Source organism: Aspergillus saccharolyticus (assembly GCF_003184585.1).
Source record: "Aspergillus saccharolyticus JOP 1030-1 unplaced genomic scaffold BP01scaffold_15, whole genome shotgun sequence".
NCBI classification, from domain to species: domain Eukaryota; kingdom Fungi; phylum Ascomycota; class Eurotiomycetes; order Eurotiales; family Aspergillaceae; genus Aspergillus; species Aspergillus saccharolyticus.
Genome location: NW_020290625.1, coordinates 202,720 through 230,608, shown reverse-complemented (window position 1 = coordinate 230,608; position 27,889 = coordinate 202,720). Strand labels below are relative to the sequence as shown.

At 54.7% G+C, this 27,889-nt stretch overlaps 6 protein-coding genes and 2 non-coding genes across 8 annotated transcripts; 5 read left to right on the top strand and 3 right to left on the bottom strand.

Annotated features, from left to right (window-relative positions):
• Nucleotides 1–1,532: 1,532 nt before the first annotated feature.
• BP01DRAFT_373935 (C2 domain protein) lies at nucleotides 1,533–5,561 on the bottom strand (the record flags this gene model as incomplete). The annotated part of the gene is made up of 5 exons (XM_025576808.1): nucleotides 1,533–3,110; nucleotides 3,174–4,661; nucleotides 4,719–5,093; nucleotides 5,153–5,188; nucleotides 5,250–5,561. 5 exons carry the CDS (start codon nucleotides 5,559–5,561, stop codon nucleotides 1,533–1,535), a joined length of 3,789 nt encoding a protein of 1,262 aa, XP_025431260.1.
• Nucleotides 5,562–6,952: 1,391 nt separating this feature from the next.
• Nucleotides 6,953–8,120, top strand: BP01DRAFT_356757 (uncharacterized protein; the record flags this gene model as incomplete). Its single annotated transcript, XM_025575031.1, has 2 exons — nucleotides 6,953–7,091; nucleotides 7,175–8,120. 2 exons carry the CDS (start codon nucleotides 6,953–6,955, stop codon nucleotides 8,017–8,019), a joined length of 984 nt encoding a protein of 327 aa, XP_025431259.1. The 3' UTR covers nucleotides 8,020–8,120.
• Nucleotides 8,121–10,298: 2,178 nt separating this feature from the next.
• Nucleotides 10,299–10,702, top strand: BP01DRAFT_356755 (uncharacterized protein). Its single transcript, XM_025575030.1, has one exon. It carries the CDS (start codon nucleotides 10,411–10,413, stop codon nucleotides 10,633–10,635), a length of 225 nt encoding a protein of 74 aa, XP_025431258.1. The 5' UTR covers nucleotides 10,299–10,410; the 3' UTR covers nucleotides 10,636–10,702.
• Nucleotides 10,703–12,678: 1,976 nt separating this feature from the next.
• Nucleotides 12,679–15,326, top strand: BP01DRAFT_356752 (acetate--CoA ligase). Its single transcript, XM_025575029.1, has 6 exons — nucleotides 12,679–12,785; nucleotides 12,871–14,115; nucleotides 14,178–14,438; nucleotides 14,504–14,633; nucleotides 14,682–14,956; nucleotides 15,011–15,326. Exons 1-6 carry the CDS (start codon nucleotides 12,747–12,749, stop codon nucleotides 15,071–15,073), a joined length of 2,013 nt encoding a protein of 670 aa, XP_025431257.1. The 5' UTR covers nucleotides 12,679–12,746; the 3' UTR covers nucleotides 15,074–15,326.
• A 990-nt stretch (nucleotides 15,327–16,316) lies between these two features.
• BP01DRAFT_365748 (uncharacterized protein) lies at nucleotides 16,317–23,141 on the top strand (the record flags this gene model as incomplete). Its single annotated transcript, XM_025576375.1, has 5 exons — nucleotides 16,317–16,404; nucleotides 16,725–16,820; nucleotides 17,132–20,946; nucleotides 21,069–22,970; nucleotides 23,028–23,141. 5 exons carry the CDS (start codon nucleotides 16,317–16,319, stop codon nucleotides 23,139–23,141), a joined length of 6,015 nt encoding a protein of 2,004 aa, XP_025431256.1.
• An 815-nt stretch (nucleotides 23,142–23,956) lies between these two features.
• Nucleotides 23,957–24,028, top strand: BP01DRAFT_t170. Its single transcript has one exon. It is a non-coding gene; the product is annotated as a tRNA-Glu (tRNA).
• Nucleotides 24,029–24,378: 350 nt separating this feature from the next.
• BP01DRAFT_t168 lies at nucleotides 24,379–24,450 on the bottom strand. The gene has a single exon. It is a non-coding gene; the product is annotated as a tRNA-Glu (tRNA).
• Nucleotides 24,451–25,846: 1,396 nt separating this feature from the next.
• Nucleotides 25,847–27,699, bottom strand: BP01DRAFT_356747 (NADH-quinone oxidoreductase subunit NuoF). Its single transcript, XM_025575028.1, has 3 exons — nucleotides 27,387–27,699; nucleotides 27,210–27,281; nucleotides 25,847–27,141 (listed from the first exon to the last, which is right to left on the bottom strand). The coding sequence occupies exons 1-3, from the start codon at nucleotides 27,645–27,647 to the stop codon at nucleotides 25,981–25,983; spliced, it is 1,494 nt and encodes a 497-aa protein (XP_025431255.1). The 5' UTR covers nucleotides 27,648–27,699; the 3' UTR covers nucleotides 25,847–25,980.
• Nucleotides 27,700–27,889: the final 190 nt, after the last annotated feature.

The window sequence follows — 27,889 nt, the reverse complement described above, 5'->3', positions numbered from 1 at the left end:
GCATATAGACAGCAGACGAATTCTTTTTGATTCTACTTACAATAGACCTTCTACCGAGGGCTTTTTTTTTTTCTTTGTGTGTGTTTTCATGTCTATGCACCCATGGGCACATAGCTTCTTCCATTTGTCTCACTCGGGAATGTCTGAGACATTTCGGGCGTGGCGCAATGATGTCATGCTGCGACGTCGGACCGCCATCCCTTTCTTACTTTCTATATATATAATTTTAATTTTTCTATCTTATTTCTAATACATACATTGAAGGCACCCACAGCACCACGCTGGTGCCGAATCCATTGGACTATCTCCGTCGAAAATGCTCATAAATTCCCAGCCTCTGGTCTTCCCAGCAATGACAGCAAGCCCCCTTGCACGGTATTGATATAAATATAGCAACAGAAGTGGAGACCCGCACACGAGTTTTGCGGGCAATTGTGATGACCGAGAGTGTTTATCGATTTGGTTCAATAAATATAGATATGCATGCACGCCAGCAAGCACGGAGTACGACGGAGTGCATGTCTACATGTGACACGATCGTGTCGGCACCAACTAAGTCCTAAATATATATGTGTGCATTGTGCCTCAACGATATAACCCTTGCTGCGTGCGGCTTTTGATGGAGTACCGGATTGTATATAACTAGCTTGGTGGTCCACCACTACGGATCTGACACGACTGGTGCATTCATTCGCACGTCGGATCGGACCTATACGATTCTGCCTCATTAGGCTAATGGAGATTTCCACGCCACTCTCTCCTCCTCCTTCTCCTCCCCCCCTTTCTTCTGTTTTCCCTCGTATGCAGGATTGTGCAGGATTCTTTGGGCCATGTTGGCTGGGGGGGTGGGGAATGGTGAGAATAATGTCTCTGCGGTGAAGATATATGGGGCAGTTTGTGGTGTTTAAATCTGCTAGTGTCGTAATGCTGGATGATCTGCTGCCATTCAAGTATAGGTATGTGTCGGGAGGTGTAAGACAAAAAGACTATCATCTTGATTGGAAGCTAGTGGTATGGGAGAGACTCCTGCCGTGGGCCTGCTGTAGTGGCTTTCTGGATTGCACGGAACTGGTAAGTAGGCTCAGTAGGGATACTTAGGATATACCTACTCGTAGCTGATCCACCCAGATGGTGCTATACTGGGACACAGCTGCAAGTCATCAGGATTCTGCATATACCCAATACAAAGTCAAATCTCCATCCCAGCCGAACCACGCGGCAACTACCTCATCTCAGAGAATCATGTTCAACGATTGTAACGTGACAAGCCACGGCCGGTCTCTTTCTGGTGGAGTGTTCCGGTCGGCAACAACACCAGCAGTTAGCAATGCATCATACGTTGTACGCAAGCCGAGTTAGTTATACACTCTATAGCAAAGACCAACCCGCCCAGACATACAAATAACAGAATCATCATATCATATCATCGTTTTATTAGTAGTCCGCTCCATCACTCCAGACTGGAAATGAAACAAAACAATACATAAAAACATCCCTTTCCCGGAAAAACAACAACAAATGGAGTACTTTGTTTAATTGCCCGTCTCCGTCTCAATGTCCGGCTCCCGACCCGACAGATCCCCCGTGAACTTCATCTTCATCTTGCGGAGCGCGTACTTGGTCTCGTCGCGCGCAAACACCGCGTTGCGGACCGGCCGCCACTGCATCATGCCGCGTTGCTGGCGCTGTTCGCTGCGCTGCTCTGCCTTTCGCAGGACTTCGTTGGTGCTGGAGCGACTGGGTCCGCTGCTGGCGCTGGCGGTGGCCGTGGTCCGGTTGGTGGCGGTGTCGGAGGGACGGCGGAGGTTGCTGTTGACGTCGAAGGTATCGGCGGCGGGGGGTGGCTGCTGCTGTGGTGGTTGCAATGAGCTGTTGACCTCCTGGTCGTGGTTGTTGAGGGGGCCATCATACGCATCGTGATCATCGTCGGACTCGCTGGACGAGGAGGAGGAGGAGGAGCTGTCTGGGTGGGGACGGTTCTTCTCCTCGGGGTGCATGGTGCCATAGGAACGGGCCTCGGTGCGCGGCGGGTTGTAGGGGTTGTGCGGAGGATCGTCTCGGCCGGGCTCGGCGACCTGGTGGCCGTGCTGGTTGAGGTAGGCGCTGGGGTCGTGGCCGAAGGCGCCGCTCCAGTCGTAGCCTTGTTTGTCGAGCCAGCGCTTGCGCTCGCGGGGGTCGGCGTGCTTGAGGATGTCCCGGCCGTCCAGGAGGGACTGCTCGTGCAACTGCTCGACCTCCTCCGGGACGGAGGCGGTGATGTGCGGGGAGCGCACGCCCTCGGCGATGCACGCCTCCCAGGTCTCGAAGGTCTCGCGCGAGTTGCTGTCGACCACGAACCGCTCGTGCGAATCGTCGATGCCCGGCGTGAAGCGGCCGGTGAACCGAAGCCGGCCCACCTCCTTCAGGTCTTCCAGCCCGGGGGACTTCTTGGCCTCCCAGTTCTGCTCCGTGATGTAGTTCTGCGTGAGCCGCTTGCCGTTCTTGGTCGACCAGATCGGGATGTCGATCTCCGTGGCTTCGTTATCCACCAGGTGCTGGAGCCAGTAGACGGCGTAGGCGGTCGGGTGGTGCTTCTTCTGGGTGTGGAATTCGAAGACCACCGGAGAGCGATAGCGATGCTTGACGGGGAGGCGCAGGCTGCGACGGTAGTCCGCGTTGGACAGGTCGAAGGTGGCGTTGTTGTTCGCGTCGACCGAGCAAACGTGCTTGCTGATCTTGCCACTGCTCCCCCCGGTGCGGAGCTTGATCTTGCAGCGCTGGTTGAAGTTCACCGTCGTGAGCTTCTCCGAGACAAACTCGAAGGTGCCCACGTCCCAGCCGAGCATGTGCGGTGGAAGGCGAGTCTCGACGGAGCGGAATAAGACAGAGATGCGGATGCGGCCGAAGCCGACGCCCCCGTCGAGGGGATACCATCGGGTGACTTGCGAGCTGGTCTGCAGCAGATCCGAGATCTTGAGAGGCACGACCCCCAGGATGGGATCGTGCTGGCGGTACCGCTGGTCGCGTACGCTCACGGTGACAAATGCGGACCGCCAGTCGCGAATGAACCGCTCAGTGCCGGCGTTGAAAATGGGCTTGGAGCTCAGGGCTTTCGCGCGCGTGCGGTAGATCTGAGGACGGGTTTAGTAGAGGGGCTTACACGGGGGATCAGTCTGCGGGGGGAAGGAAATTACCAGCTCATCGTTCAGAATAATCTTGCAGTAACTTGTTGGCAGGTGACTGCCTTCTTCTTCAGTGTTGTCGCCATACGGCTTGGCGGGCTCATATTCGCGTCCCTTGCGGTTACCCTCGCTCCCTTTGACGTTGTTGACCTCTAGGTTGACCATCTGGTGCACGACGATGCTGAGGATGCCGCTGGGCCACAGGGGATCTGGCGGGGTGTGTGTGATGGCGTCCTCCTCCTCGTTGCTGATGACGCCTTTCTCGTCCTGGAACTCCTGGACATCCCTAAACTGCTCAGGGAGATCCTTCTTCTTGCCATCCGTCCGCAATTCCGCCCTAAGCTTGGGTTTGCCGAAGAAGCCCACTTCCCAGTGCAGCTCTCCCGGCATCTCGCTGCCTTCGTTGAGGCCTTGTAGCTTGGATACCTGTGCATACATCTTGCCCGGATGCTGAATCATCTGCCGAATCGGCAATTCAACCTTGCCTACGATGTCATCGGCAGTCGTGCGGTCCGAGTCCCACAGTTCAACGCTCAGACTCTCATCCGCCTTGATGAGCTCCGGCGTCACGAGTAAGGCGGCCGTTTCCTCCCAGACCGGGTTCAAGTCGTCGGTAATCACCCGAGTACAGTACATAGGCTTGCCATACTTGGAGAAAGACAGGTTGATGTACGGATCGCTGCCTCCACCGTAGCTGCCGCGCCGATCCTGCTTGCTGAGACCAATCGCACGGTGAATCCGCACCCACATGACACCTAGCGCCTGTGTCTCCTTGGCAATATCATCGCCCTTGAGCAGCATGCTAAGGTCCATGGTCATCGACTTGGGGGCAGCGAACAGACCGGCCGCGGTGGCGATGGCATAGTTGACAAAGTTGGAGATCAGGGGCAGGTTGAGGATGTTCACCCCTCCTTTGACCATGGGCATACATCCGGCCTTGACATGGGGGAGGCCCACCAAGCTGAAGGTCACGTCCTTCACAAACGGCGCCTCTGGCATCATCTGGAATCTTGCGCGCACGGTGCCTACCAATTCAGTCAATTCGACAAACACGGGAAAGGGTACTCCAAAGAGGCCTTTGACTCCCAGATAGAACACGATCTGCATGTGCATGTTCCGCGCCTTGGACGAAGTGGTCTGTCCGCTTGGCTTTGCATGATAGGCGAAGGAGGCTTCGATGTTGTAGTAATCGCCACCTTCCTCGGCGGCAGCAGCCTCCTGAGGGTCTTTGTTCTTGACGTTCTCCTCGTGGACTTGCTCCTTGAGCTGCTTCACATGGTCATCGGGCAGTGAGCGAAGACTCAGAATCCGGAGTGGGTTGTTGCCCTGATCGATCTCTGCAATGCGAACGTTCTCCACCACGCCGGGGGCCGAAGCCTGCATGATGTCTTCAATGGTGTCGGCGATGGGGGACAGCATCTCGGGGTTAATGAGACCCCAGAAGACTCCGAGAAACGAGTTCAGCCATTCGACGGACTCCGGAAGGAGATTGGCGGTAGCCTGTTTCAGTCAGGTTAGTATAGTTGATGGACGCTTCCAACACGAAAGTCCTCGTACCATTTGCCCCCGGATCTGCTCACTGCTCCATTCCATTTCCCGACCACTACGGATGACCTCCTGCACCCACAGCCACACCCCACTCGCAACGCAAAAGCTGAGCGGGAGTAGACCCCACAGCGATCCGTTGAAGATCCGGCCGAGGAAGACAATCCCAGCGACTATACCTAAACACAGCCCGATCCCGCGTCTCTCCAGTTGATCAAACATCGGTTTGTAAGTGACAGTCGGGGTGGGATGGAATAAGACGTTAGTTTTCTCGCCGTGAATGGGGACATCGGAAGTGGTGCCCTCTGCGATGGGATCGGGTGGTGCGGTAATATCCTGGTTCTCTTTATACTGCGAAAGGCTTTGATCTGGCGCTGTTTTGACCTCCTGCGCGTTTGTCAGCATCTACTCCAACTATCCCATTTTGCAAGTGCACTGAAACTTACGGTTGGTTTTCCAAGGTTGGCATTGGGAACCACCAGCTGTATCGACGGTGGTTAGAGAGTTTTCGCCTGCTGTTGCTGACAATTGAAGGGGACATACTCTAGGGTCTTTCACGGCATCCATTGAGTCTTCATCCAAGTCCTCGACCTCGATATCCTTGCCCGTGGTAGGGTCAGTGACCATGCGCGTCTTGCCGGTAGTTTCCCGGGGCTTATGCGGCATCTCCTGGCTCTGAGCGGCGCTGTCTCGCTTCTTGGCCGCCAGTGCCTCTTCATGGGCCTTACGCTCCTGCTTGTCATGCTCCAAGCGGTCCATGAAGTGGCTAATGGTCGGGACAGGATTCCCACCGCTCCAGTGTTCCCCCATGCGACGGGTCTTGGGAGATTCCCTCCCGCCTGTAGCCTGCGCCATCGTCGCGTGACTATCTTCTTCTCTGATGGTGGTGTTGGTTGGGTGGATATGCGAATTCAATCAGGGAATGTGGACAAGATGAAGAAAGCGTTGTTTTGAGCTCTCATCCCCCAGCTTTGAACTAGCTAGGATCTCTAGGTATCTGAATCACGAGTCCAGGTAGGAAGAAAAGTAAATGTAAATCCAAGCAAGCAAGCAAGCAAGCAAGCAGCGAGCGGTGGTGAAAGAGAGTGAAGTCACCTTCAGGCTCCACTACGTCATAGTGGAGAGATGCAGCCAAGGCCGATCAGCCAATCGATGGGAGACGCGTCCGATGCAGTATGTTATGGAAAATGTTATTGTGCTGGAAATTGGAGGGACAGCTGGAGTCCACTACAGCCTTACTGTCCTTCTTTCCGAGGATCCAGATCCATCTCTAGACCCGGTGGTTCTCTTCATTGTTTACAGGCTGGACTCCGTCATGTCTCGCGGCGGAAAGCTTGGCTTGGCGCACGCGGACTAACTTACAGTATATGATAGAAGGCATATCCTGAGAACCTCATGCGCTGCTACACGAGATGAACCAATACATACAGTATAGAGGATAGATCAAGCATCAAGAGGTGACAGGATACGACAAAGGGATGTCTCTAAGTATGCACAGTCTGAAGACCTTGACAGCATGATGTCACCTCCCGCTTGTTGTGTCCCTTTGCTGACATCGGATCAGCATCATGTTTCCCAATTTTCCCAATTTTTTCAACTCTGCATTCACTTGGTGGCTTGATACTGCTTTGGCCTTCGGTCATGGGCTTTATGCATCTGCCTGCGCTGCGTGGGGTCGAGATTCGTAGTCAAGGGCGCTTCAATGCATGTTGATACGTGATAGTGATTCGGGGAGCGGAAGGACGCAACACTATATATTAGTACCACTACTTCGGTACATAGCAAGCTCAACGCTTCAATCTATGCCTTCAATGGATACTGTTATGGCACTATGGGATCGTGTTGCTTCTCAACGAGGAGTAGTAACAGTAACTTACAGTCCTAGTTACTACTGGGTGATGAATGAATGAAATGATGAATGCCAGGTCGAGACCGGGGAAAAGGCGGGCCATGATTCGAGCTCCACCGCCCGCCAATGAGGCTGTCGCTTCTGCGGCGCCGACGACGTGACCTCCAGCTCTCGGCATCCATCATCACCACGCATTGACGACACGGCGACTTCGCCTCTCCTTTCAGTCTCCCATCCAGCTCTGTGTAATACAAGAGTCATCAGAAGTACATACCAAGCAAGACAATTTCCGCAAACAGCCGCCTCTAGTGCATATTCCCTGCCGATACGAGCCAGCAAACCCTGATCGATCACCTTCAAACATCACCTTCTTCGCGGTGTTTCAGAGATCCTCAACATGTCCTCTCCGGCTGAGGAGTCCCCTGCTCAACGAGCAGCTCGTCTGCGTCGCGAGCGCCGCGAGGCCAAGATCAAGGAAGGGGGAGCAGCTCGCCTCGAGAAGATCACCAGCTTGAGCGGACGAGCCCCCGCCAGCCGTATGTAGCTGTCCATTCCTTGAGACTTTCCAAATTCTTTTTTATCTTCAAGTACAAATGAATTCACTGACCTTTTATGTTAGTTCGCGAAGATACCTCTCCATCTCCTAGCCCGCAACCCGAATTCCAATCACAACATGCAGCACCACCAGCACCCCCGTTCCCTACTACCGCCCCAACTCCCGCACAACCACAAACCCACCCCGGAACGATCCCTGACCAAGCTCACGCAGAACAACCCGACCTCGACCCGGAGACCCGACAAGCCCAACAAGAACTCTTCCGCGCCCTCCTCCGCCAGCCGGCACCCTCGCCGGGCCCGCAACAACCGCAGGGACCCGGTGGCGGCGCTGCGCCCAACCCCGCCGCTGATCTCCTCGGGCTGGACGCCCAGGACCCGACCCTGAAGCTCCTCAATTCCCTCATGGCCTCCAGCGCCGGCGGCGGCAGCGGCAGCGGCAACCCGCTCGAGAACATCAACCTGGCGGATTTCGGCCTCGGCGGCGACGGCAAGGAGTCCGCCACGGATCTGCTGACCAACTTCGGCGTGCCGCCGTTCCTGGCCGGGTTGATCGGCGACGCGATGCGCCCGAAGACCGAGGCCGAGAAGCGCGAGATCGCGGTCTGGAAGGTCGTGCATATGGTCTTCGCCGTGCTCGCCGGCATCTACCTGCTGTTCGTGCTGGGATCGGCGGTGGGCGTGTACGGGCGGGCGCCGCCGGCACCGGCCACGGCGCAGGATCCGTTCACGGTGTTCATGACCGGGGAGGTGGTGTTGAGTGGGGCGCGGGCGCTGCTGCGGTCGAGGGACAAGGGGTTCGGACTCGGGATGGCGGTGCAGTTGGTTCGGGATGTCATTCGGGATGGGAGCTTGGTGGTGTTTCTGTTTGGGATGGCTTCGTGGTGGCTTGGGGAGAGATTGGTCTGAACGGACTATCTATAGCGTTCTTTTTCTGTTGTTTTTACGAAGATTCTTAGATGAGACGTCGAGGATGGTGGTATATTGTCAATATTCATTCATTCATGAACGTGTGTTTTCACTCGACTTTGGATAGTAGTCGTGTAGCGAACGCTATATGCTCATGATCGCTGAAGAAGTTATGAAAGTACTGTACCGATTCATGGCAACAACTCGTTGCTCAACCGACCGCCATAGAGTGACCTACCCGGCGATGGGCTTGTCCCCCAGTGTTTCCCCCTGGACCACACGAGACTGTAGAGTGTAGACAGTCTCCCCCCCCCAAACTAATAATTTAGTGCTTACACCGGGGCCATCGCGCCAACTGCAAGGCAATCCAGACCCAACTTGCCCAGAGAGAAGGTCTACTTCCAGTCCCCACTCCAAACCATCTAATCTAAACTCCCACAGTCAACCAACCAACCCCCTCTCCCGAAGACGCAGACGCGTATGATTTGATTCGATTTAATTCAATTCAATTCAAAATCAATAAAACGCATATTGATCCCTCCGCCGGTCCTGCACCTAAATTACACTTACCTTGACCATCACTTGCCTGGAATATCCTGGACCCCTGACAGGAGACATTTCATGCAGGCACTGAAACTGACAAAAGACAACCGACAGACGAGAGAGATAATCTGGTCGGTTGTCGCAGGCGTCCACACCCACCACCACCACCACCACCACCCACTACTTTGTACTCCGTACATTGTGGAGAGTCCTTAATCGTCGACAAAGGACGCACGCATTGGCTAGGGCAGCCCAGCGCGATCCGCCCGCCGTCTGAACCTGGGCCCTCCGAAAAGTGACCCGGTTGGTGGATTAGATTGAAGAGGGGTTGATAGGTACCTACCGGACCTTAGTACTTATTTAGTGCAATTGCGAAGTGGTGGGACACCGGACAGCGTAGCCGGGACGCGGCGTCGGGGAGGAGAGAGGGGGGGGGGGGGGAGAGGATATCAAGATGATCCTATTGAAATCTGGTAAGGTCAAGACCCAAGCCTGGCCTGCTAGTCTGTGGTCTACGGAGTCGTTCTGTGGGAGGCGGAAACTGGGCGTGGGTTGAACTACGGAGTATAGTTTTTTTGCTAGTAACTACGTTTAGATCGGGACTTGGCCGAAGCAGGCAGGTCCTTTCGCAAGTAAAGTGGGAATTTGCCCTGCACCGAACGAGACGAGAGACGGCGTTGGATTTGGACGTGGCATGGTGGCAGTCAGTTGTTCCGTTTGCCAAATTGTTTTGTTGCGCTTGGAAAGTGTGTGGGAAGTCCGTGCTAGAAGGTGGCGATCATTTTCAGTCTACCTACTGCAATATCCGTGGGCGCATGGGAGTTGGATAGCTCTCCCTGTAGGGAGTAGGAAGTATTATTTGCTTGTTTGCTTGCTTGCTTGCTTGCTGGTGGTTCACGCACTGAGTCGTCTTGGGTACGCACTCGCTGGTTGACCAAGGTAATAATGAGAGATCTCTCTCCCTCTGCAATTCGGGAATGGCGCTCAGTTCTCTGCAAGCAAAGCCTTCCGTCTTCTATCCACTTCCCCGTGTCATGAAAAGTAACCCCCTGCAGCCAATCGCTCTCTTTGGATGCGACTGGGAGTTGCCAACATGTACTGCGAGTGGGAGGGAGACTAGCTGGGAATCTGCCCTCGGAACACGCACCTGTTACTCCGTAGCAGGTGGCGGCAACTGCAAGCCGGATCCGGTAAAGAAGGCCATCCACTGCACCTCCCCTGGCAGGCACCCGCTGCACCGCCAAAGATCATAGATTTCCATATCACGGTCCTCCGTATACGCCGTATAATTACGGAGGATGAGATGTGCACCCGTTTTTTTTTTTTTTTGGTGAGCTCGTTCAGGCTCTCATGAGATCTCCCGGTTTCTTCTGGGTGGTTCTTGGCCAGTGTGGCATTGTCACTGACACCCACTGGACCCTCAGTGGGTGGTTGTGGGAGAGGAGGAGACGACACTTCGGACAGAGTAGCATAAAATGTGGGTAGCCGCCGTCGGAGCCACATTCAATTCAAATGGCTCATGCTCATCCGCAACCGGTTGGGGAACACGGTAACTATCGTTCCTTCTTGTGGTCAGCTGTCAGAAAAGTAAGGATTGAGACAAGGGAAAAAGCAGAGGGCAAGCAAAAACCAAAATCTCAGTACGTGATCATAACTGATGTAGTTAGATGCAGGACAGCCGGGGATGTGAGAAACTGCTAGTTAACGAGCAATGCGTGACCGACTGACCGACTGACCGACCGAGATTCCCTCCCCAGCGGCACTGCTGTACCTGGAAAATCACCCTCCCCCGGTCAAACGGTCAAACAGAGTTGCCAGCGGACGGTCCTTTCAGTAGGCCTGGTCATTATGGAAGAGGATCAGACTATCAGGATCTCCGGGTATTCGGTTGAGAGATCTCCTGTTCTCCGCCCGACGACACAAGATGCACCTCGACAGGATCCCAGCTATGGCCACGGAGACAAGGAGGGTGCCCCATATAATAGCCGAACCGAAAGGCAATGGCCGCGATCGACCCGAGCATACTGGGCACTCTTCTACTCCGTACCTAGGATCGACAAGTGTACCCTGTAACTTAACCTGCAACCTGTGCACCTGAAAGGTATTGTTGCTCGTCAGTGATCAGGCGCTTTCCAACGGATACCCCGGGGGGACTGCCTCGGCAGTCGTTCGTATAGTTAGTACTCTGTAAGTTATAGTGAGTTAGTAGTTTCTTCCCCCGCAGGGAGTGGCTTGGTCACTGGTGTGAATAAGATAACTACAGATTCTAAATTATGCTGGAGATCGGGCCAGCCTCCAAACACAACGTGTTGAACAGTGCCTTACAGGCTTTACATCCTGCCGCCCAACCCCAGCAATTCTGGTAACGACGAGAACAGAGTTAGGCGACACCCACTCGGAGTTGATCTACTCAAAACTGGTGGTCGTGCTCGGATTATCCGGGGCGGTAGCATTTCCCCTTTGGGTAACCGAGTTTACTCACTGACTGCAGGGCAATCATAATCCATCCATGATCACCGTCCGCAAACAGAGATGGAATGTGGGAACGATGCCATCCACATACCGTTACAGGTGGGCGCAGCAAGAAACCGATTACTTCACTAAGGTTTCTGAGTTTAATCCCCCGCACGGCACAAGCGAGCCTTGTTAGTCATTCACATACGAATCACCCTCCAATCGTGACCGTGGTGGCGGTCCTGGGAATGTCACCACCCCGCCCTTCTTTCCGCTGACGGGCTGTCTCTGATCTCCTTGTCCTGCTCAGATGAGCGGCGTGGAAAGGGCTCATTTCCTCCGTGTTGGGGGCATCGAACTTGTTATAGTCCGGGAGGGAAGGGGACCCTGGAAAGAAGCGAGGAATCCAGATCCATTCGCCATTGGACGATAGTCAGTCCATACGCGTGGTTTGCAGTTGACTCGAGTAGGTCAAAGCAGCTAGTGGGAAGCAATAGATTGCCAAGGGAACCGTCGCAATCGACTAGTCCATGCATTCCCCTGAGCATTCATATATTCAGATTAATATTGGAATGCGACTTGAAGCCTGACTGTCAGATCGTCGCTTGCCTTTCCCCGGAGCAACGGAAACCAGAGGCTGTCAAGCCCCGCATGGCCGAGCCCAACCTTTTTGGCGGCGGCGGCGACGTGACCAGACTAACCAGATTGTTGTCTAGTGTTCAAAGCGAGTCAGAACTACAGAACTAAGGAAGTGTTGGTATTTTTTTTTCCACAACTTGATTAGAAAATATGATTGGGGTTGGGGGTTCGATTTTGAGGGAGATGGGAGAGGGATATTGGCGGGAAAAGACTGTACCTGTTCAGGGCCTGCTTTAACTTATCAGGGAAGGGCCCGCATCGGCTTGTTTAAAAAGGAAAATTAGGGTATAAAAAGTGTATACTAGTAGTCTGGTAGTCTAGTAGCTCTCCTATCCAAAAGGAGGATATGGAGAAGAGAGGGGAGGGGGGGGAAAGGGAAGGGAGGGAATAACTCCAGATGATACCAGGTTCAATGGCATCACCAGCTGCAGCTGTACCATCAATCGGGTAGGAGGAAAAGGAAGTCCACCACATCCTCATCCATGGACCCAGACAGTCTGAATTTACCGGGACGGATGGAGGGAGGGACGAAGGAAGAGGGAGAGGCTGCAAGCCTACACAATAACGCAATTACACCGGGGTGACAGTACGGTAACTTCTTCCCTCCACTCTCCACTGTGGGCGCGCGACACCGGGGGAGCGGGACTGACTCTCTCAACAATAATACTTGCCGACTAAATAATACTACCTTCAAAAACACTCCAATGCGGACATTCTTAAATATCGGCGCCCCAATCCCTGGAAAAAGAAAAAAGAAAGTCGTCTCTTCTTCTTTTCTACTCTTCCTTTCTTCTTTCTCTTCTTAACTACAAACTATTCACCTTCTCCTTCCACTTTCTCTCTCTCTCTCTCTCCTCTCCTCTCAACGCAACTCCCCTTCCATCACCCCCCACCATCCCACCAACCAGTACTGGTCCATATCAGTGAGTGGCCCGCGCCATCTCCGTCTCACGTGCCGGGGCCGATCCTCTTCATTGCGCCGGGAATTGACTGACTCTGTGAATTGTCACCCCTCTGCAGAAGGCCAGCTTCATTCTCCGCCAATTTCCCTACGGGTCTTCTGTTGGGACGCACATAACCAATCATAAATCATGGCGGACGGCAGCATCGCGCCTCCCAAACCTGCTGTGGTAAGGGAGAAAAATTACCCACGCCCTTTGGGCCGAGAAATCTCCGGGTCTCCATTTGCTAACCATCCCGCCATTGGGTCCGCAGGTGCTCGAGGCCCACGATGTTGATACTTTCCATGTGCCCCAGGCTTTTCATGAGAAACACCCCTCCGGTACCCACTTGAAAGATCTCGACGAATACAAGAAGCTCTATGAAGAGTCGATCCGCAGTCCCAACACTTTCTGGGCTCGCATGGCCCGCGAGCTCCTCACTTTCGAGAGAGACTTCCAGACCGTTCACACCGGCTCCCTAGAGAATGGTGACAGTGCCTGGTTCGTCGAGGGCCGTCTCAATGCCTCCTTCAACTGCGTCGATCGCCATGCTATCAAGAACCCCAACAAAGTCGCTATTATTTACGAAGCCGATGAGCCCAGCGAGGGCCGCACCATCACGTACGGCGAACTGTTGCGCGAAGTGTCCCGGGTCGCTTGGGTCCTCAAGCAGCAGGGTGTCAAGAAGGGTGACACCGTCGCGATTTACCTGCCCATGATCCCCGAGGCGCTCATCGCCTTCCTTGCCTGTGCTCGCATTGGTGCCGTCCACTCCGTCGTCTTCGCTGGTTTCTCCTCCGACTCCCTGCGCGACCGGGTCCTCGATGCCGGTTCCAAGGTCGTCATCACTACTGACGAGGGGAAGCGGGGCGGCAAGGTCATCGGTACTAAGCGCATTGTCGATGAGGCGCTCAAGCAATGCCCCGACGTGACGGGCGTCCTGGTCTACAAGCGCACCGGTGCAGAGGTTCCCTGGACCAAGGGCCGTGATATCTGGTGGCACGAGGAGGTCGAGAAGTACCCCAACTACCTGGCTCCCGAGTCGATGAGCTCTGAGGATCCTCTCTTCCTGCTCTACACGTCTGGCTCCACTGGCAAGCCCAAGGGTGTCATGCACACCACTGCTGGTTACCTCCTGGGAGCGGCCATGACCGGCAAGTACGTCTTTGACATCCACGATGACGACCGCTACTTCTGCGGTGGCGATGTGGGCTGGATCACGGGTCACACCTACGTTGTGTACGCACCTCTGCTGCTAGGTTGCTCGACTGTCGTCTTTGAGAGTACCCCCGCCTACCCCAACTTCTCCCGTTACTGGGATGTCATTGAGAAGCACAAGGTCACCCAATTCTACGTTGCCCCGACCGCCCTGCGCCTGTTGAAGCGTGCTGGCGATGAGCACATTCACCACAAGATGGCTCATCTACGGGTCTTGGGATCCGTTGGCGAGCCCATCGCTGCGGAAGTCTGGAAGTGGTACTTCGAGGTTGTTGGCAAGGAGGAGGCGCATATCTGCGATGTATGTGGGATTGATCCGGTTTGAATTATGTTTTGTTTGTTGGGCTAATGTGGTTGGGACAGACTTACTGGCAAACCGAAACTGGCTCGAACGTGATTACTCCCTTGGGTGGCATCACCCCGACCAAGCCGGGTAGCGCTTCGCTTCCCTTCTTCGGCATTGAGCCCGCCATCATCGATCCTGTTTCTGGAGAGGAGATCTCGGGCAACGATGTTGAGGGAGTGCTTGCCTTCAAGCAGCCGTGGCCCAGCATGGCCCGGACCGTCTGGGGTGCCCACAAGCGCTACATGGATACCTATCTCAATGTCTACAAGGGCTACTACGTGAGTACCGCCAGTTCTTCGCCCTTGGGAATGTTGTACGAGGGAGCTAATTTGTGGTTGATCAGTTCACGGGAGATGGTGCTGGCCGTGACCACGACGGATACTACTGGATCCGGGGTCGTGTGGACGACGTTGTCAATGTCTCTGGACACCGTCTGTCCACTGCGGAAATTGAGGCTGCTTTGCTCGAGCATCGTAAGTGATTCGTCCCCTTCTTGAGAGCTAGCTCTGACTTCTGCACAGACATGGTGGCTGAGGCTGCGGTCGTCGGTATTGCCGACGAGCTGACCGGTCAGGCTGTCAACGCCTTCGTCGCTCTCAAGGAAGGTAACGAGACCACCGATCAGGTTCGCAAGGACCTGATTATGCAGGTCCGCCGCTCGATTGGACCTTTCGCTGCTCCCAAGGCCGTCTACGTGGTTGAAGACCTTCCCAAGACTCGCAGTGGAAAGATTATGCGTCGCATCCTGCGCAAAATTCTGAGCGGCGAGGAAGACAGCCTTGGTGACACCTCTACGGTAAGCTTTCTTTGTCTTGAAAATTCACCACCATCCACTCTAACCCAGACACAGCTCTCCGATCCCGCGGTGGTCGACAAGATCATTGCCACGGTGCACGCTTCTCGCGGCAAATAAACGCTTTGTCTCTACTGAATGATGTTAATGAAAGCGGTAGTTGGGAGGATTTATGGCACCACCATGCGCATGATGTCCGTGCAGTGTGGGCTTTTCTTCTGGCTGAAGATGGAGTTTTGTCTATTATTTTTTATTTTTTTTTTTTTTCCGTTTTTATTTTTTCCTCTTATCTTGTGATTCCCATCATGATCAGAAACGGGTGACATTCCGATGAGCTGTTAATCTTACCTACGTATATACCAATGATGAAAGAAGTACTTGTTTGGGTTTACGGGTGTGCTGCCGTATGGTGAAAACTTGTCGGATGTATATGCCGTGGTCAGACATGAGTGTGAGCAGGAATTCTTGCGGTGGAATTGGGCAAGACTTGAACTGCGAGCACCATCTGATATATAAGTATAAACTCATTCTTTCGTGTGTGTTATTCCTGGTCATATTGCATGATCATAGAAGCCAGGTACTTTACGTGTCATAGTCTGTCTCCGTGTACGCAACTGTCACATACGACTCACTCACTCCAGCCTTACCGACTAAATACTTTCCTCCTGCCAACTTTGTAGCGTTCATCGTTTCTCCCCGAGATTCATCCTCAGGCAGAAATTACTCGTTTGCAACGGAAGCATCAGGCAGCGGCGGGAGCTCCACGGGAGACGGCGGTAACACGGTGTATTGCCGGACCAAATTACCGGGCCACTCTGCCTGGACGCAACCAGATTGACAGCGGAGCAGTCTGTACCGGGAGTGTAAGCGAAGCAAGTTAGTCACCGCCTGCCTGAGCCTCGCCGCCCTCTTCCCTTTTGCAGCAAAGCAGCCTCTTTCCCTTCCCTTCCCGACCTTCCCTCTCCGTCGCGCCCCCTCAGGTCTTCTTTCGACCAGCTCTCTGGCTTCTTCTCCATTGTTGGCCTCCCAGCTTCAGATCGTCGACTTGCATCTTCGCTCCCGACGGCGACGGCCCGTCTGTAGCTGGCGAAACATCCCCTAATTTGCTCTCCTTTTCCAACCCACACAAAACACCTTTCCTCTTGGGCGCGTCGAGATCTCGGCCTCCCCCGAACCCAACCATCGAGCTCGTCGCTTCGCACGCCACTTACAGCGCTGTGATCGACCATCTCGCCTTTATCACCGCCCTGTCAGGGGCCTCGGACTGCATTTGATCATCGACGTGGACGAGCACTCGACCACTCAGTTGGGGAACGTTTCGGAACGGATGAACTCATAACGTCGCAACAATTTGACCTGCAAGATGTTCGGCGGAGGATTCGGACAGAATACTCAGCAGAGTTCCGGCTTTGGCTCCGGCAATGCTTTTGGAAGCGCAAATACTGGTGGAGGTAGGTGATCATCTGACCATAAGCCTTGTCCCTATCTCTTCTCCCTCCCCTGTTCCTATTTTTCCCGGGTGCTCTCTTAGCTTGTCTCAACACCCGCCTCGGTATCTTTCATTCGGCCCAGGAAAGGATTTCCATCTGGCTAGTAGTGCCTTGGACGTCATCATCATACGGCAATTATACCTACCTCCAGTTACAGCGACACTTGCCGCCATGTGGAAGCTTTTCCCTTGCTTGTCGACGTCGCGAGTAACATAGCAGCATTGCAAGAGAAGGGATCGCGGCTTCAGTACAGTCTCTGACAGTATCTCCCCGTCATCTAGGCTTTGGATCTTCCTCGTCTCCTGCTTTTGGGAGTGGTAACTCATCAGGCGGTGGCCTGTTTGGAAACACTTCCAGTAGCTTCGGTTCCGGCGGAGGTACGTGCTCGACGACACTATTTCCATGGGCTTGGCGATCCTTTCTCTTCCATCTGTACCTGGCGGTAGATCCTCGCGGTTTCCCCATGCCAACGATCGAGCTGGCCCGTGGACGGACAATACTGCCCTGGACCCGTGGACGACAGGCCTTGCCTTGCGGACCGGACTCTATTCCTAGAATTGGGGACTTTCGACTCCAGGCCGCCTTCTGTCTACCCAGGACTTATGGGGTTCATATCCTGTCTCATGCTCTAGGATCTGAGGCTTCTTACTGCATCACGGTATCGCTAACCTCACGTTTTCTCTTCTAGGATTCGGTACCAATACACAAACACAGTCAAACTCCCTGTTTGGTGCGGGGCAAAACCGCACCGGCGGCTTTGGCACTGCGGGACCCAGCACCGGCGGCGGTCTGTTTGGCTCAAGCAACACATCGAACACGGGTAACACTGGCTTTGGCGGCTTTGGCTCCGCTGCAAACACCGGCGGCGGCTTCGGCAGCAGCACGGGAGGCGGTGGGCTGTTTGGTGCCAACAAACCCGCCAGCGGATTCGGTAGTACAACCGGGACTACGGGCTTTGGAGCCAGTGGCGGCACCAGCGGGTTTGGAAGCGGAACAACAGCTCCGGCTTTTGGAGGTGGCAGCGGCACTGCGTTCAATCAAGCCGTCCCTCCCTCCGACGGCACGGGCAGCACTCCGTTCACTCCCTTCACCGAGAAGGACGCCGCCAGCAGCGTGACCAACCACTACCAGAGCATTGTGTTCATGCAGCCATACAGCAAGTATTCCTTTGAGGAGCTTCGGCTTGGTGATTATAATGGAGGCCGCCGATTCGGAAACGGCAGTGGCCAAGCAGGTGCCTTCGGCGCCTCCGCCTTTGGTGGCTCTGGGTTCGGGACTCAGTCTACTGGATTTGGATCCGGAAACACTTCTTCGCCATTCGGCGCGAACACAAGCACTCCTTCGGCCTTTGGCAGCCAGACCCAAACTGCAGGCGGCTTCGGCAGCAATACATCGAATCCATTGTTTGGTGCCCAGAAGCCCGCCAACTCTCTCTTCGGCGGCGGAACGTCCACTGCTACCACGACTCAATCAGGCTTGTTCGGTAGCAACACGGCGACAGCGGGAGGGTTTGGATCCAAGCCACTTGGAACCCCGCAGGGGAGCACTGGTTTTGGTGCCGGGTCGACACTGTTCGGAAACACGGCCAACAACAATCAGCCGCAACAGGGCCAATCTCTCTTTGGCGGAGGCTCAACTGGCGGAAGCGCTTTCGGCGGCTTTGGCACCCAGAACACGAGCACAGCCTCTCCATTTGGCGGCACCACTGCTACAGCTTCTCCCTTCGGCGGCCAAAATCAGCAGCAGCAATCGAGCGGTGGTTTGTTTGGTGGTGGTACCGGCTTCGGCCAGCAAAACCAGGCTCAGAATCAGGCACAGACCCCGAACAAAGGGCTATTTGGTGGATTTGGCGCTAACACCCAGCAGCAGCAGAACAGCACTTCGGGGCTTTTTGGCAGTAGCAACACCGCCACCGGCACCGGCACGACTGGCGGCTCCCTCTTCGGTCAGAACCAGCAGACCCAGCAACCTGCCGGCGGCGGTTTGTTTGGAACCAACAGCACCACCCAGCCGGCCCAAACGAACTCGCTTTTCGGCGGAGGTCAGCAGCAAGGCCAGAAGAGTCTGTTCGGAGGAGGCACAACAGGCACGGGCACGGGCACGAGTGCATTTGGAGGGTTCGGCAACACACAGACCCAACAGACTGGCGGTGGCTCGGGTCTCTTCGGTGGCGGTGCGGCTCAGCAACAGCAGAAGCCCAGTCTTTTCGGTGGCGCCGCACCCTCTGGCGGCAGTCTCTTTGGTGGAGGTGCAAGCACCACGACACCAGCGGCGACCGGATCTCTCTTTGGCGGCGCCACGAGCCAGAACCAACAACCGACCACTCTAGGCAGCTCCAGCCTCTTCGGCGGCAGCCAGTCCCAGGCTACCCAGCAAATGGGCCCCGCGCCTGGCAGTCTGCAGGCATCGCTGCTCGATGGAAACCCTTACGGCAACCAATCGATCTTCTCGGGATTGCCCGCGCCCAGTACTGCAAGCCCAGGCCCCTTGGCCACTCCGCTGTCTTCCTCCAACAAGCAGAAGCAACGCACTCCTCTCCCCGTTTACAAGATCACTCCGACTGCCGCAAATCGCCTGTTGACACCACCCAAACGGGGCTACGGATTCTCGTATTCCACCTATGGGTCTCCGTCGAGCACTGCGAATACCCCAGGCGGGCTTGGTGGCAGCGTCCTTGGGGGCAGCATGCGCAGCAGCTTTAATGCCAGCAGTCTAGGACGCTCTAGCTTCAGCAAGAGTCTCTCGACCAGCAACCTGCGCAAGACATTTGATCCTGAAGGCGATAGTGTTCTTTCTCCCGGAGCCCTTTCCTCCGGTAGCTCCCGACTTTCTAGCGGCAGCCTGAAGCGTCTCACTATCGATCGAAGCCTGCGCAACGACTTGTTCACGCGCTCGACCAGCACTCCTCCTCCTGCCGCCATCACCAACGGCGAGGTGGCTGCGCCTCTCGTCGACAAGGGGAAGAAGAAGGTTAGCTTTGAATCGTCTTCCGACCTGGCGTCCACTGGCGGCGAGATTGTACCCGTCGAAACCCAAAGCCCCGAGCCGACCGCGGAGGAGTTGGGATTCCTTCGTTCTGTCCGCAAGAGTGGCACGATCAATGGAGTCAACGGTACCAAATCCCCGGAGAATGCTGCTCGTCCCGAGATGGAATCAGTGCGCAACAACGACGCGCCCGCCGTCACGGAGCGTCCGGAACCGAGCGCGACCAACACCGCCCCCAAGCGACTGGCGTTTGTCCCCGGCGGGGACCCGCAGCCTGGCGAGTATTACATGAGGCCTACTCGTGCCGAACTCAGCAGGATGAGCCGGGAGCAATTGAAGAAGGTTGAGGGATTTACTGTTGGGCGCGAAAACTGCGGCGAGGTGACCTTTGATAAACCCGTGGACCTGACTACCATCGACCTCGATAATATCTTCGGTGGCCTTGTCGATATCGACGTGCGCAAGATCACTGTCTACCCCGACGAAACCATCAAGCCGCCTCGTGGCAAGGGCCTGAACGTCCCCTCGATCCTCCGAATCGAAAATTCTTGGCCTCGTGGCCGCGACAAGAAGTCACCGTCACCACTGACGAGTGGCCCGTTGTTCGACAAGCACATTGATCGGTTGGTCAAGGTGCACAACACCGAGTTTATCGACTACGAAGCGGAAACCGGCACCTGGGTTTTCAAGGTTCCTCATTTCACCACCTATGGTCTTGATTATGATAGCGATGAGGAAGAAGAAGGTGAGAGCCTAAACCAAAGCACTTTGAGTGCTGCTCCTGACACTCCGACTCCGAAGGCCCAAACCCTTGCCAATCCCGACAACACCGTGGGCTCGGAGCAGCTGTCGGCCTTCTCCACTGACGATTCCTTCCTCGGTTCTGTGGCGGGCGTTGATGACGACACGTTCGATTTCAAAAAGCGTAAGATAGTTCCCGGAGCATTTGGCCACCAGGCGATGGAGACGATGAACGACGAGCACTCGGGCTCGGAAGAGGAGGAAGACGATTCTTTTTTAGGGGACGGCTCCACGGGTTCAACTATTGAGCCAGACGGCGACGACATCACCGAGAGTCTGCAGTCTGGCGAGTCTGAAGTTGAATTCGATGAAAGCGAGGAAATGGACATGGCGGGTACGTTTCCGGACCTTCGTCACACCGTGGAGCACGACGACACCGCGAGCACCGACACATACATGGAAGACCCTCGGCTGTCGCTGAAGCCTTGGAACACGCCGGCGAAGCCGCGTCTGGATCTCACAGGCGATTGGGCCGAGCAGCTTCAGCGAACCATTAGTCCACGGAAGCAGAACCGCGACGCCCTCCGCGAGATTCAGGCGCATGCCTTCAATGACCGGTCTTTGCACGAGGAGACCCCAAAGCAGCCCACCAGCGAATCCAAGAAGAAGGGGTTTGCTACTAGTATTGATCTAATGAATTCGCTATTCCAGCAACCTCGGAAACACCAGACTACATCCCCCTCGAAAGCACAGAATGCGCGACCTAAAGGTCCTGAGGTATGACCCCGCCCCCTTTGAACCGTTGCAGTGGATTTGGTTTCTGGCGGAACGCCTCTTTGTTACTGCATTGCCACTTTGTTGGTGTTTTGCTAGTGCTCTTCTGACCGCCAGATTCACAGTGGCCATACCACAAACAGCCCAAGACCTATGCCGGCGAGTCCAATGAATTGAGCGCCGATGACCTTGCCTTTCACCACTCCTTCAAACCTCGTTGGGGACCTGGAAACTCGCTGCTTTGTGTACGGAACAGCTTCAGTCCTATTGAAGCTGGATTGAGTCGCTGGGACCATCGGCTGTCCGTGACTAGCGAAGGACGGGATGTTTCCCTACTATCATACTCGAAGGTTGACGAGCCGATAAGCATGCTTGACGCCCAGCGCGACCTGACGATCATCAGTCCCGTGGATGGGATCGTGCCCTTTGCTCGCCTGGTCCAGGCTGACTTCTACAAGATGTCTTCCGTAGCATCGGGTAGTCCGAGTGTCTCCGACCAAGAACGCTTGCTCTGGCAGCTGACCAATGTTCTATTCAATGAAGAGCTTGACGATGACATCTCTGCCGGCGTGCCCCCAGAACTCCGGTCTCAGTTCTCTCACCGTATCAAGAAGGATCGCCTCACCCGTCTATTGGAGGGTATCATCCGTCAAAAGCAAGTCCAGAAGCTAGGTCAGGTCGGTTCACCAGAGGAGCGTGCTGTTCACCTTCTGTGCGCACATCGAGTCGACGAAGCGTGCACTGTCCTCCTTTCGAGCCAGAACCCTCATCTTGCCACTCTTGTTTCGCAAATTGGCCGTGATGCCACTGTACGTGAAGACATAACCAAGCAAATCGAGATGTGGCGTCAGACCAATGCATACTCGGAGATGAGTGAGCCGGTGCGCGCTTTGTACGAACTGCTGGCAGGCAATGCTCTTCGGAGCGAGGGCAAGACCACTGGGGCGCTTGAGGATCGGATCTCTGCATTCACATTCTCAGAGCGCTTCGGCCTGGACTGGTTCCAAGCCTTTGGGTTGCGCCTGTGGTACGGGATCAGTGAGGACGAGCCGTTAGAAAACGCCGTTTGCAAATTTGTCGACGACCTGAACAGTGGCATTGAAACCGCACTACCCTCACCAGATCTGTCTCAGTTGCACCAATCTACCACCGCGCAGGATCGCGAATCGCCGCTGTGGGTGCTTTTGAAGGTCTATGCCGCCGCTACTGGTGCAGGTCAGGATTCTCAGTTCGACGGACTGGAATTCCCGGGCGCCTTGCTCCCCGAGTCAGTCACTGGGGACAGGTTAACCAACCGCCTGACCTTTCAGCTGTGTCAGTTCTTGGCTGCTGCTGTTGGACACAGTGGCCGTTTCCAGCTCAATGTAGCTCAGATGGACCAGCTCACTTGGGATTATGCATGGGAGCTCTGCGGTTTCGCTGCTCTTCCACGGAGCATTTTCGTCTTGTGTCACCTCTCGCGTACTGTTGACCGGGAACGAGCTATCAAGGACATGCTGGCTCGATTTGCACCAACGATTCCAGACTCTGTCAATGAAGACGGATCGCCCAACAACTTGTGGCGGTTCCTTATCACCGAGGCACGGATTCCGGAGAATTGGATCTGGGTGGCCAAGGCCCTCGATGCGCGGGATAGGGGGGATGCTGCCCACGAAGTGGACTATCTGGTCAGAGCTAAGAATTGGAACGATGCGCACACCACCTTCTGTCGCATCGTCGGTCCATCGGCCGTGATTGAGGGCGACTACGCCACGCTAGAAACGTTGGTTTCTGGCTTTGGCGCCGAGCCGGAGCGCAAGGTGCGCGGCTGGGCGCAAGGAGGCGGTGTTTACGACGACTTTCTGCAATTGGCCACAGCCAGGGCTGGCAGGCGAGATCCGGCACGACTGCATCGGCTGGTCCAGGCCTTGGTCCAGCGCGGTGATCAAATTCGGCAGGGTTCCGGCGTGGAAGGCTTGGAGGAACGAGTTGCATTCCGGGAGATGAGCCGAGCCGTGGCGCGCTGGACGGCATACGAAGACATCCAGGTAAGAGGCTTGATGTGTGTGTTTCTGGTGGGAGTCGGAACTAACCATGTTGATCAGGCAACCGATCTGTCTAGTGTGCTCAGTCTGCCGCTGACGGGCGATGCACGCCTCACGCAGACGGCGGAAATGAGTCGACGTTACTACGGGGTTATCATGGCCGGGGGCTATTGATTGGATGATTGAATGAACGCACGAATGGCAAAAGTCTCAGATCGTTGGGGTAGTTAGTCATTGGATCTAATAGCGTGTTGTCTGGTTGTTCTTGGATGACCTCTGGTAAAGGGGCGTCTTTCTTCTCTTCTCGCTCCTCCTGTTTTCTTTTCATCTCCCTCACTTGTTCTTTTTCTTCACCCTGTCTTACTCTTATTTGTATCAAATGGTGACATCATGGAGACGAGCCCATATGTATGTTAGCTGCGAATGCTTTGTTTCTTCAACTGCATGTATTTGTGTGTTTGCTTATGCAGAGATGACCTCTCGCCCTCTCGCCCCATCTTATTTTGATTTATCTCCAAGTTACCATGCCATAGGTGATCAAGCCATAGCGAATGAATTCCATCTCGGTCAACATTTATGCCTTGACGCGGCTTTGGCTTCAAATGAAGCATGACCGTCAGCCGACCACTTTCCACCAATGTCATATACAGAGTAGTTTCGATGAGGTGGCCAACAACTGGTGAAAGCAAGGGAAAGCCTGATCGGTCAGCTCGACTTGGAAGTATCCCGGCTTCCTGGACTTTAATCATCCACCGTTAGCACCAAGCATGAGGCTACAAGGGTGTTCGTCCGCTTTGACGTTAAGCAAGAAAGAAACAACAGCCTGTCTCTGACACAGCAGCTCGTTCTTTTCCCCACATCAGAGCTCGTCTCATTACCATCCATGTCATATTATAGTGTAATCCCATCCTACAGCACAACTCAACCAGACCATCACCACCTCAACACGAAGCTCATATTATCAGGAATAACGGCACTTTATAACAACATCCGATGTGGTGTAATGGCTAACATCGCTGTCTCTCACACAGCAGCTCGGGGTTCGATTCCCCGCATCGGAGTATACTTTTTGCATATCTTTGCCTAAACTTTTAATTCTACAGATGAGGGAAAATTCATATTGAATGAAGCATAAATAAGCAAAAAAGAGGTAGATTGAGCAGGGGTCAGTGAGGGGGGGCAACTGGGAGGGCTACTACACTACTCCTTGCCCGATAGGGCAGGTACCTCTCAGACGGGTGCCGTGGGCTCCTTCCGTTGGAAGCAATCAGATAAGATATCGATAGATTTCGGCTAGTAAGTATCTAACTAAGCCTATGTTGAGAGAAATAGAGTATATCAAGAATATCGAATCGGATGGGAGAGTCACTTTTCCTTCGGAGGAAAAGAGGAAGGAAAAGCAAAAAGTGTACTCCGATGCGGGGAATCGAACCCCGAGCTGCTGTGTGAGAGACAGCGATGTTAGCCATTACACCACATCGGATGTTGTTGCAGGCTGCATTCGTTCTTGATCATATGAATGATGGTAATGGTCTCCTCCCACGTAGTCCTATATCGTGATCAATCCCCCTCATATATCCCACACAGTCGATCACGACGTCGAAATGGCATGCGATTCTGTATAAAGCCAGAATCTACTTACTTGATGCGGTTCAATGATAATCTGCTGGTAGGGTGTGTATTTCCGATTTATCCTATCTTCGAGTCAGTCAGTGCTGATGACACGCACCTCTTTCTATGTTGCCTAAACAAACTGTGTCAATAGAACTTCAAGAAAGGAAGTAGTATAAGTGGCTAACGCTGCTTACGGATACACATACACAAGACAACCCCCATCCTCCCGATCCAGATACAAACCAGGGCCAGTCTCAGTACCCCCACCCCGCCACGATCTCTCGCGCCTCCTTGACCAGGGGCTTCGAACATCCCCTCCCTCTCCCACGTAATTAATAGTCATACCCTCCAGGTATACAGGGCCCGGTCACCCGAGATATCACAGTGGATCAGACAGCCACAAAGAACAGATGGATGGATCTCTTGACTGCGCCTCTTCCGCGGGCCCTCCAGTCGAATTCCTGTCTGCTGGATTGGACTCGGAAAACGATCTCCTCTCCCCATTTGGTGGTGCAGGAGATACAACAGGCTGCAGCACCTTTTCTACGTCTTGGATATCGATTCCGACGTCGTGTGGTTACGGTGCGTTCGGTCATCTGGGAGCTGTCTAACTTGGAAAAATTTGGTGGCAGTCACTGATCGAGCCCTTATGGTGCACCGGGGGGGAGGGGGGGAAGGGGGGTCGAAGTGTGGAAGCTTCGCATCTATGGGCGGCGTGGGGTGGGAGACCATTTTCTATTCCCATTGCTTGATGAAAACCCTAAGCCCTTTTTTTTCTAAAGCATCCTCTGTGACACGGGCGGCTTGATTCGTCGTCGGTCTTTGTCGCCTGAATAAAGGGTTTTGCTGAATATCCCCATGTATACATACCATCAACCTCCGGTCGAGAACCCCCGGTTCGAAAGCTTATCAAGAAGACACAAGGCCGCCAACGGTCCGGGATGGACAGGCTGCGCGCCGGCGTAAGTTGTACGAAGTTAGTGGTTAGATTGCGGAGTAGCCGTAGGACGCTCTTGAGAAGAGATCGAGTATGGTGATGTTGAAGAAACATGTGAATTGTCAATAGAGAGAAGGTTGCTCCGGACTATTACTAGAGCTTGACCAATCTGAAGACCGCAGTCCCAGATTCAGGGCTATCGCATGTTGAGAGATCGTGTCATACCAACTACTCAAAATGAATCAACCAACAAGGATCTCACGCAATAAAGAAAAGATATGAATTGCTACCAAGACTGTACATGATTGAACAAGACGTGAAAAAAAAGGAGAAATCATCCACTCGCACAGCCATACACCCGAGCCTTCCTCTAAGAGCAAGAAAAGAAAAAGGAAGATTTGATTCACACTCCTCAAACTTTTCCTTTCACTGACCCCCGTCACCACCAACCCCTGAAATTAACTACTGACCGGGAGAGATCAACTTGCCCTCAGCCCGGGCGTTGGGGTGCCATCCACCGGCATAGGGGGACTGGCCACCGAGCTGCTCGGCGTGCTCGCGAATCCGGGCCTCAAGCTCGGGACGGAAGTGACGGATCAGACCCTGGATGGGCCAGGCGAAAGCCTCACCCAGAGCGCAGATGGTGTGCCCCTCAACCTGCTTGGTCAGCTCCTGGAGCATGTCGATCTCACGCTCGCGGGCCTGGCCGGTCTCCATCCGCTGCATCATCTGCATGGTCCACTTGCTGCCCTCACGGCAGGGTGTGCACTGGCCGCAACTCTCGTGCTTGTAGAAGGTGGACAGGCGGGAGATGGCGCGGACGATATCGGTAGACTTGTCCATGACAATGACGGCGGCGGTACCCAGACCGGACTGAGAGTCCTTGAGGGCATCGAAGTCCATCAGCTGGTCGTCGCAGATAGACTTGGGGAGGACGGGAGTCGAAGATCCACCGGGGATGACGGCCTTGAGGTTGTCCCAGCCACCACGGACACCACCGCAGTGGCGCTCGATCAGCTCACGGAGGGAGATGGACATCTCCTCCTCAACGGTGACAGGGTTGTTGACGTGACCCGAGATACAGAAGAGCTTGGTGCCGGCATTGCGCTCGCGACCAAAGGAGGAGAACCAGCTAGCACCACGACGAATGATGGTAGGAACCACGGCAACGGTCTCGACGTTGGTGACCGTGCTAGGGCAACCGAAGAGACCGACGGCAGCGGGGAATGGGGGCTTGAGACGGGGCTTGCCGGCCTTACCCTCGATCGACTCGATCAGCGAGGTCTCCTCACCACAGATATAGGCACCCATGCCACGGTGAATGTAGACGTCGAAGTCGTAGCCCGTACCGCAAGCGTTCTTGCCGATCAGGCCAGCCTCGTAGGCCTCGTTGATCGCCCGCTGCAGGACGGTGGCTTCGTGGTAGAATTCACCACGGATGTAGATATAGGCGGCGTTGGCGTTCATCGCACGACCAACGACCAAGCAACCCTCGATGAGCTTCTGGGGGTCCTTGCGCATAATCTCACGGTCCTTGCAGGTTCCGGGCTCACCCTCATCGGCGTTGACGACGAGATACCGAGGACGCGGGTCCTTGTCCCAGTCCTTGAAGTTCATGAAGGACTAATAGCCACACCCAATCAGCCTGAAACCAACCATTTATTGCCTTCGCACCAGACGGGAAGACTCACGTATTTCAATCCGGAGGGGAAACCGGCACCACCACGGCCACGGAGACCAGAGGCCTTGATCTCAGAGATGAGCTGTACACCAAGCCAAAATCATCAGCATTGAACCGTCATCAATCTCCCATAGCCGTCCACGTGTCGTATAAGGGATTGTCTTGGTTATCTTGGGGGACAGCGTACCCAGTCGTGACCCTTGAGGACAATGTCCTTGGTGCGGTGCCAGTCACCGAACTTCTGTGCCGACTTGAGATCGGCTCCATGGTGTCCGTAAAGATTGGTGAAGATGCGATCCTGGTCCTTCAGACCGCCATAGTGTCGTACGGGGGGAGCATTGTCCTGGACAGTCGCGAAGGAACGGGCAGCCGGGGCCTGGGCTCGGAGGGAGCGAGAGGAGAGATTGGCGATGGAGGAAGACGAGGGAGCCGCCGCTCGGGATATCATGGTGAATGTAGGCCCAGTGGCTGCGGAACAAGACTGGGGGGAGAAAGATCGATTGGGGGGGAGGCGGAGGGAGGGGGGGGAAAGGTCGAGATGATGGAAGGCGTTCAGCAGTTGAGGAGCTTCCACCCTTCCGGCGCGGCAATTCCTGCGCCTGCTGAATATCCGCCTTTCCCCGCCCTCTGATTGGTGCTGCCCACCACACGTGATGGATAGTGAGTCAGCAAGATTTATGTGTCATCTTA

Excerpts from the sequence above, each read along its gene's own strand:
- BP01DRAFT_356755 (XM_025575030.1), top strand. The coding sequence starts at position 10,411 with ATGGAAGAGGATCAGACTATCAGGATCTCCGGGTATTCGGTTGAGAGA.
- BP01DRAFT_356752 (XM_025575029.1), top strand. The coding sequence starts at position 12,747 with ATGGCGGACGGCAGCATCGCGCCTCCCAAACCTGCTGTG. Across the intron at positions 14,116-14,177 it reads AGGAGGCGCATATCTGCGAT|ACTTACTGGCAAACCGAAAC; the intron begins GTATGTGGGATT and ends TGGTTGGGACAG. Across the intron at positions 14,439-14,503 it reads ATGTCTACAAGGGCTACTAC|TTCACGGGAGATGGTGCTGG; the intron begins GTGAGTACCGCC and ends GTGGTTGATCAG.
- BP01DRAFT_356747 (XM_025575028.1), bottom strand. The coding sequence starts at position 27,647 with ATGATATCCCGAGCGGCGGCTCCCTCGTCTTCCTCCATCGCCAATCTC. Across the intron at positions 27,282-27,386 it reads TCCTCAAGGGTCACGACTGG|CTCATCTCTGAGATCAAGGC; the intron begins GTACGCTGTCCC and ends CTTGGTGTACAG. Across the intron at positions 27,142-27,209 it reads TCCCCTCCGGATTGAAATAC|TCCTTCATGAACTTCAAGGA; the intron begins GTGAGTCTTCCC and ends TGTGGCTATTAG.